The sequence below is a fragment of the Habropoda laboriosa genome, unplaced genomic scaffold (genome assembly GCF_001263275.1).
Source record: "Habropoda laboriosa isolate 0110345459 unplaced genomic scaffold, ASM126327v1 scaffold12, whole genome shotgun sequence".
Lineage (NCBI taxonomy): Eukaryota > Metazoa > Arthropoda > Insecta > Hymenoptera > Apidae > Habropoda > Habropoda laboriosa.
This window is the reverse complement of record NW_017100132.1, coordinates 731,292-740,779: the sequence shown is the minus strand read 5'-3', so window position 1 is coordinate 740,779 and position 9,488 is coordinate 731,292. Positions and strand designations below refer to the sequence as shown.

At 34.4% G+C, this 9,488-nt stretch overlaps 1 protein-coding gene across 1 annotated transcript; it reads left to right on the top strand.

The window, feature by feature from the left end:
* Window positions 1-2,425: 2,425 nt before the first annotated feature.
* On the top strand, window positions 2,426-7,282 carry LOC108574974 (pupal cuticle protein-like). The gene is made up of 4 exons (XM_017937692.1): window positions 2,426-2,437; window positions 3,301-3,670; window positions 4,272-4,535; window positions 7,073-7,282. The coding sequence occupies exons 1-4, from the start codon at window positions 2,426-2,428 to the stop codon at window positions 7,246-7,248; spliced, it is 822 nt and encodes a 273-aa protein (XP_017793181.1). The 3' UTR covers window positions 7,249-7,282.
* The last annotated feature ends 2,206 nt before the right edge of the window (window positions 7,283-9,488 follow it).

Genomic DNA, 9,488 nt, shown 5'->3' with positions numbered 1-9,488 from the left:
GAAGCGAAAAGGTAAATACTGACGATTGAAAAATATTGATTACCTTTGATAATTTTCAGGTAAGGACGAGGATAAGAGACAGACCTAGAAGAAAGTCTAGGAATGCAATTATGGCATTAGGCAACTGTTCAGCACGAGTAATATTATTTCCCATATGTAATTATGAAGAAAAGTGTCTCGGATGTAACTTCCTCTGTGTTGTGATGCAACCTGCTTCTCACATCGTGTACGAGTCTCACGTGATTTCTCAGCTTTATGACTGCCAGAAATGCAGTTGCTCATTGCTTTCCCATTGCTCTTTGCTCGTAAATTGGACGATGTCTTAAGTCTTTTGGGTTAGAGGATAATGATGGTAAAAAATTTGACAGAGTGTACCTTTGCTTTCGTACACGCCTGTAAGAATGGTTCTAGAATTGTACACCTGAGGAATTTCACAACATTGACCTTGTATAATTGAGACTTTTTAGAAAAATGATAGAAACTGTTTTATTCCAATAATTGCTGCCTTCGAAAAATCAGAGAAAAATGTATCGGTGATCCATAAGTAGTTTTATTATTTCAAAATTGAATTGCGAAATTTTTCTCTGTCGTAGTTCAACAATTTTAGAATTGCGATGTAATATCGTGGATATTTCCAATAATCTTCCCTCTGTCAATTATAATCTGATTTCTTGCTCAACGATTCCACACCTCAGTGACCTTATAAATCTGCGAACCCACAATTCTACACACTTTTAATCCCACACCCTAATAATTTCATACTTCTGCACTATACTTTTTCTTCCCACCTATTAAACACTTCAATTCCTCTAACTCCGCCTATCTAATTTCGTTTCAAGGTAGCACGGTGTTTTTATCTTGTTCATCTGTACCTCTAATTTACAAGCAGCACATTTAACCTGTCAATTCAATCTAAATCCTTTTTTTTTTTTCAAATTTATAAACTATAATTGGAGCTATTCGAATTTATAGTTGAATTCTGATTTGTTGTGGTATTAGTGCAGTTGTACATAATTCTGTGCAATCTCATAAAATATAGTAAGAATTGAAAAATTTCGATTTGGTGGGGTTACAATTCTACAATTTCACGAGTTAATATGTTTATAATTTCAATTTTGATTTAAACAATCCATAATTTCTGATCTAAACTTATAGCTTCTAGACTGAACCAGTCTATGTAAATTTCATTCTTTACTAGTTTCCAGTCATTCTGAATAGAATTGTGTGAAATTACAATTCAAGTTCAACTCAAACTACTTCTACTTCCATTTTAATCCAATTGCACCTTACTGTAATACAGATCGAGTCTAATCCAATACTAATTCAAAATAATAACTGAAAAATTTTACAATCTCGAGAGTTTACAAATTTAACAATTCCGTAATTTAATACTTTCATAATTTCTCAATTCTTCAATTCGCAATTTTAACCCAATGATTCCAATTTGACAGTCCTGAAACTCCACAATTCTACAATTCAAAAATTCGAAATTTCATTCCAATTGAACAGCCTTTCAGTTCCATCATTCACTAATCGAAAACTCTTTCAATTCCCCAATTCTCAATTTTAACCCAATGATTCCAATTTGACAGTCCTGCAACTCCACAATTCTACAATTCAAAAATTCTAAATTTTATTCCAATTGAACAGCCTTTCAATTCCATCATTCACCAATCCAAAACTCTTTCAATTCCCCAATTCTCAATTTTAACCCAATGATTCCAATTTGACAGTCCTGCAATTCCACAATTCTACAATTCAAAAATTCTAAATTTTATTCCAATCGAACAACCTTTCAATTCCATCATTCACTAATCCAAAACTCTTTCAATTCCCCATTTCTCAATTTGAACCCAATGATTCCAATTTGACAATCCTCCAACTCCACAATTCCACAATTCATTTCCAATCTCGCTCCAATGAAATACTTTTCCATCTCCGCACATCCACAATCCCCGATTGCCAATTCCAACCTAATCGAACCCCAAAATCACATCTCCCCAAATCCTTCCGTGACCCAGACCCAAACGAAACGCGTCCAGGAAGCCAATCAGAGCCTGTCCCATCCTTCCGGTTTCAGAGAGTGCATGGACCCCATTGAAATGCCAAGGTCCTGCTCGAACCTAACCGAAAGGAGGGAGTATCCTTTTTCCTGGCGCGCTTCCCAGGCTACGTGGGCTAGCCGATCACCTCCTGGCTCCCTCCAGGTCGTGGCCAAGTGGTCCACGTGGGAGGGGGCGGATGATCACCGCTATAAATGCTACCAACCGCCGTTCTCCAGGAACACAAAACGTCGAGCTGGGCCGGGTAGCGTGGCTGGAGCGGAAACGAGCGAGTACTGGCCATCCAGCAGCGACTCGACAAGGGGAAACACACGCTTTCGAGGATCGAACCGAGCACAGAGAGAAAAAGAGAGAAAGGAATCATGAGGGGATTGGTGAGTCCTGTTTGCTCTCGTGGCTTCGAGTGCAGCTCGGATAGATCGACGTGGCGAACAAAGGAAAGTGAAAGGTTAGGGTAGATCGGGTCACCGCGGAGGCCCACGCGAACTGATCGATACCATTCGTGGTATCGCGGACACGCGTTCAGTATGGAAATTCAGTACACATGGTCCGAAATTTTTGGATCTCGATCGGCTGAAGTTGGAATTTCATTTGAACACGATGTTTAGCTGAATTGTAGTTTCTTTCCTCTTTTCGATAGTACGTAACGAATGTACGAATAGTAAGAGCAACTTCTGTTTCAGTTTTTTGCAATTGCAAATTTTCAGTTTTCGTTTTTACGCGATAAATAAGGTTACGACGTTTGTTGAAAATATTGTGATCTTTGCAGTTGTAAATTTTTATTTCCTTTTCATTTCATGTATAACAGAATTAAAGTGTATTTCTTCTTTGAAATAACATGCTAGATTTGCATTTTAATTTTTGATAAATGTAAATTACAATTTTTCGTTTTATAATAAATTTGCATTTCAAGTTTCTGTAACAATAAATTTATGCTATTCCATCTCAAAAATGAAGTTACAATAATTTCCTTTTTAACAGTATATACTAGCTCTGCATTCCAATTTTCTATTAGCATAAATTTGAACCGCAATTAAGAACCAAACAAAACAACGCCTAATTTCAATTCTTGCCCAAAGCAATGCTTCAACAATACAATCACATTCGAATAAACAACATGAAATTTTCTAGAAATCACCAAATTTTAAAAATGAATCAATTTGAACATCAAAATGAACATCAATTTCAGTCCATTCTCTGTTCCGAAAACTCCTAACATCGATTAGTTTCCTTTCAGATCATTTTATTCGTCGCGATTGCAAGCTGTAAGGCTGGTTTCCTCGGTTCACCCTCTTTCGGTGAGCCTCCGGTGCAATTCCAGCGCGCACCGCAGAAAATTCCGCTAGCTCCACCCGCCCCGGTTGGGCAAGATGGAAACGTGATTGACACACCGGAAGTGGCACAGGCGAAGGCCGCACACTTCGCGGAATTCGCGAGAGCAGCGGCCAGAGCGGCTGAAGAGAGCAAAAATCAGCCCCAATCGCCTGAATACAACCAGCTACCGGTTCAGTCTTACAATTTCCCCTCTGCGCAACCCACGTCTGCCACATACATCAGGCAACCTAATTACCAACCCTCTGCGCCGGTGTACCATCAACCCGCTCCAGGTGAAACTTTTCGTTTTTATTTTTGCGAATTTTCCTTTCGAGGTATTTAAATATTGCCTAATTATTGGGATTTACGAAGACATTCGTAATATTCATTCGAACCACTGTGTATTGCATAGTACGCGGAGATTTTTGGGAAACACGTTGGTAATTTTCAGAATTTAAGAAGTGTAAATTGCAGTCAACCCATGTAATCTTGTCTCTAAATTGAGAAAAAGATCAGTGACTGATTAAACGTTCACACAGACACAACGTTGGCTAAAATTTATAATTGATATTTTAAATTCTACTTAGGCAAAATTTTCATCGAAAATTTCGAGTAATATGAAAAAAAGGAGAAAACAGATTTATCACTATTTGTCAGAATTTTTCACAATTCTCGTCAATGTTCCGAAAAGGAGTTCTAACTCAGTCGTCCACATTGCTTATTGCACCAATAATGACAAATATTTATCGATCAAGCTCACAAAGACAATTTACAAATGCATTTAATAATCTCTACAATATCTTACACAACTCTCGTCAACCTTGAAAGATAAAACGATATTTCGAAAACGCCAGTATCATAAGTACACACGCTCAACGACATAAAAATATCCAGTTCCAGCGGCCGCTTACAATCAACCGAATCCGGCCTCGTATCAGCCGCAGTACACCGGAAACACGAATCTCATTAGCCAGCAAAGTTACGCGGCGTCGGTGAAACCAACCCCTTTCGTGCCAGCTCCTCTCGCTGAGGATGGAACGGTAATCGATACACCGGAAGTGGCTGCTCTAAAGGCCGCCAGGCTGGCGGAGCTGGCCGAGGCCGAAGCCAGGGCGTACAAGTTCGCGCAAGAATTCAAACCGGAAGTCCAAGGCCAAGGTACGTTTGCACGCGTCCACACCGCTTGAGATCGATCGAGATTTCGAGATATGCGAAATAATTTTGTAGTTGAATTTTTGCACGAATTAAATTTCAAGGTTTGCGCAAGATTTGAATCTCTTTTTCGTTTTGATTTGTTGAAAATTCGAGATCAATACTCATCTTTGGCAAATTTTAATCTTAACTTTTCAATTTAATTAATTTCGAAGATTACTTGAAACTTTGAGAACATCTATGTTGCAATTTTAGTGCTGATTTTTGTAAAATACTTGGGTGAATGTAATTTATTGTCACTTTAATTCCATAACTTTAGTTCGTTGATTAATATTGGATTAAGGGGAGTAAGATTTTAATTCATATTTTAATATTCGTTTGTTGTGTTGTGCGTAGTAATTCGTCTGGGAATGTCATAACATTTGTTTTAATATGCATACCTTAGTGGACCTTTTTATCAGTTATGCAAGACAAGCTGTTGCGTAATATTATTGGATAATATCGGGAGGTTTTAGGAATTGCGTCAAATACGAAGCATGGTTACTTTTACATTGCATAAATAATTAGTAAAAATTGCTGAAGAATGTTTTTGTCATTTGAAGCATAAGAATTTCATTCGAGTCAAAACTGTTATTGAAAATATTCATTTTCGAAATACAATTTTCCATTACACACGGAAAAACAAGAATTAATAGAAATTTTGAATTTATTAAAGAATTTTCAATATAATAATAAATTATTACGTTTAAGTATTAAGTAACCATTATCATATTTCAAATCTGAATATTTTCATTTCTATTATACAGTGTGTAACAAAAGTTCCGGGATTCTGAGTTCAGTAATTTATTACTTAAATGATTGTCTTTCTCAGGTATACTAACTCAGAAATATATTTGTTTAAAATAAGTCAAATGCCTAAACTCTTTAAAATTAAAGAAAAAAAGAAGAAGGTATTATAGTATGTAATTCAAAGGTTTCTGCAATCTGAGTCAAACGAATTTGAGTCTTGTACGAATTTGTTGCACGAATTAAGGAATTTGCACATGTAAAAACATTTGAACTCTAGCCAACTATAAATACATCTGTAACACCCTGATGCAACGTAAGAGTCAAGCTGTTGCTCAACGACATAATCGGTCGATTGTTCCTGTGAGAATGGTCTGCACGGCCGCTAATCGTTACGAATATAATCGTGACCCAGCTATTTCTCGTTGGGCATATTAAAAAACGATGTTGTAGGTCACGAAGGAGTTTCACTCTAGTTATTCGTGCACCATACTTAGTGACTTCGATGTTGCAAATGGACGTAAATACAATCTGCCTATTTAAAGACAAAAAAAAAAAATAAAATAAAAATAGAAATTTGAATTGAATTTTTTGGAGAAAAGCAGACTTCCTTTTTCTTCTGGAAAATTAATTTTGAGCTGATTGACATTCTTGCACTATCTGTGAAATTGAAATTTTGTAAATTGAAATATATTGCATTTTTTTAATTTTGTACGAAGTAAGAGAATTTGTTACATTTGTTAAAATATAAAATTCGTTTGATCTTTAATTTGTTTCTAATTAGTTGAGAAGTCTTTTCTAGTGAAATGATGTACTTTATCATGACGTCTTTAAATGGACACATAGTACCTTGATAACAGGAGAGTGGCGTTGGCAGAAACCGGTTCATTCTATTGCCACTCCCCAAAAATTAACTCTAATCGTTTCGACACCTTTCTTGCTACCATCAAGTTACGCTATCAGATCGAAACTAATTGAATCACTCCTGTTAATATGTTGTTGGAAGGTTTTAAGCATTAATCTCTCGTTATCCCTTAAAGTCATGTAACCACCAATACAATATTAAAAAAGAAATACACTCTTTTCAGTAAAATATTCCACAAATATTTTGGTAACAACAGAAACAAAAAACAAATAAAGCTACAAATACCTATATAATTCGCCATTTGTAAATCTATCTTTTAAATTCATCAGACATAACTTAATACTCGAAATGTTATTTTTGCAAATTTACCATCTAAAAGACTCTGAACCAATCTATACACACACTAGAAAAAGTAAATAGAATTTTTCCTAAAAATCTACAAAATATGATAAACTAAAAAATTTCTAAATCCACAAAATTTGTTAAATTCTTTGTCAAATTAAATATCTACAAAATATGATGAACTGAGAAATTTCTAAATCCACAAAATTTGTTAAATTCTTTGTTAAATTAAAGATCTACAAAATATGATAAACTGAGAAATTCCTAAATCCACAAAATTTGTTAAAGATCTACAAAATATGATGAACTGAAAAATTTCTAAATCCACAAAATTTGTTAAATTCTTTGTTAAATTAAAGATCTACAAAATATGATAAACTGAGAAATTTCTAAATCCACAAAATTTGTTAAATTCTTCGTTAAATTACAAATCTACAAAATATGATAAACAGAAAAATTTCTAAATCTACAAAATATCCTGAACGATTTTTTAAAATTTTATATCTAGAAAATATGACGTACAATTGCATTATTTATTGATTTATTTCAGTCTATGGTAGCCCACAAGCCGCTTCAGCCCCATACAACCCTGGTCAATACAACGCACCCGTGGCGCAAGTGTTTCCAGGAGCAGCTCCGTCGTATCCTGCACCTCACCCATCATTTGCCAAGCCTGCCTTCCAACCCCAGAACTACCAGTCGCAGCAATTAGTCGGAGCTTACTAAATTCGGATAATTCACCACGCATCTGTACATAATCTAGGCCAATAAATTGTTTCCCTCCATCCTTTTTTTTAAATCTCGTTGTTTATTTATTTCACATCCTTCACTTCTCCATTTACGATTTTCGCCACTATTTTCATTCAATGATAGAAACAAACGAAAAACTTAGCAACAGTGTAATCTTTAATTTTAAAACTGTTGAAAATTTTTAGTTTAGAATTCTGGAAGATAATCAGTTTGAAAGTTTCACAGACAAAGATACTTTTTTATGAGGATAATTAAACGACAAAGTTTTTTAGTTCAGAATTTTAGAAGATAGTCTTGAAAATGATAGTTTTTAAGTGGAAAAATGAACGTTGAAATATTTGTAATTTGTAATTTTGGAAAATAATCAGTTTCAAGGTTGGATGTTTTTCAAGTGGAAAATTAAATATCGAAATTACTGTATAACAAATTAGAACTTCAGAGAATAATCGGTTTTGAAGATAGACACATTTTAGATAGAAAATTAAATTCTAATCTCGCTTCTTCATTTTCTAAGGGATGAAAATTTTGAATGGAAACAGGTACTCCGTTTCTCGAATGTTAATGAAATTTGTAACGTTCGTTTGCGACAATGTTAGAATGCAAATTGCGCGGTGAGTGGTTATTTAGGTTAACGCGCAATTCTCGATCGAGGAGCCACCGAATCGATGCACCGAATAAAATACAAACGAGTATTATTTAGTCGTAAGAAACCACGGGTTAACCTACATTCGATTTCGCTGTGCATTGCGGTCAACGTAATCCAAGAATTAGAAAAATCTCTTCACCTCGATCGAGTTAGCGAGAACACCTCTTCATGGCCAATCAAGCATTGATTTTCGTCACTGATACACTCATTGTCGGTAAAAAATGGACACAGAGAAAGAATATTAAAATATTTAATTGAAATAATTAAGTTTTAAATGATAAAGAGTTATTTTGTTTATTGACAAAGGTTTGTTTGAAAATCAAAATTTTGTTTTTATTATTTTAACATTTAAATAATAAAGAGTTTATTGTATTATTTCATTTCTAAAAGAAATTATTTCTCTAAATTGTAATTATTGCAAGTTGTTCTAATTTATTAGTTCAAGTGCCAGAAAAGAAGAATGGTAACTTTTTCTCATAAAATTAACTGAAATTAATAGACTGATAGGGAATATCTCTTGCAGAAAATATTTATAATCAAAGTGAACTAAGGATTCTCGACTGAAGTATTTTTTATATTATAAGTTTTAATAATATTCATACACGAGAAGTCTTTCTATTCGTTCCGAGGAAAACGAAATAATAAAACTTTCCAAGTTTCGCAATTTTAATCAAAGCGACAATCAGAGAGAAGAAAAAAGAAATACATTGGAGGATTGCTAGTTTGTTGAGAAAAGTTTCAGGGTTTCCAGTAGACATTATCGTAACGATTGTCTCGTGCGATTGCGGTCTCTGCACGCGCGATTTCACGCGAAAGGAAGCGGTCGCGCAAAAACGTTTCGCCATTAGAATAGAAAAAAAGATGTAGCTGGTTGATCAGCGACAATGTACATTTTTCGTGGGTCTAGGGGCTTCTCTAGTTTTCCATCTATTTTATCATCCACTTGTCTCCATGAAACAAATTCACCACAGAAAAATTGTGTACCTTTCCATTTTCTGTTTTAAATGATTTTACTTTGTAAATAATAATTTATTCAAATACGTTAGAAATATATCAATACAGACGTGGAAAGTAATTGAACAGAAGTGGAATAGAGAATCAGAAAAAAATTCTTTATAAAATAATGAAGATTCAAGTTCAATTTACTTGTAACAATTAAGGAAAATACTTACTTAATTTGCTTGAGATAATTAAGGAAAATACTTATTTAATTTACTTGAGATAATTAAGGAAAATACTTGCTTAATTTGCTTGAGATAATTAAGGAAAGTACTTGTTTATTTTCTTTGTAATAAATGAAATTTATCATATTTAATTTACTTGTAATAGTTAATCCATTTCAGACCATTGTTAAAATAAAATAAAGAAATATCTTTTTTCAATAACTGCTTCGAGTTAGCGATAATTGGAGAATTACGTGAGATGCGAGGGATCAGATAACTTCACGAAGGAACGACTGGAAATCTTATCGAAGTAAGATTACCTTTTAGTTACGAGGTGCCCTCGGTCCGTAATTCTTGCGACATAGGTCGCACAGTTGTACGAAACACGTGAGAAGAAACGAACAGAG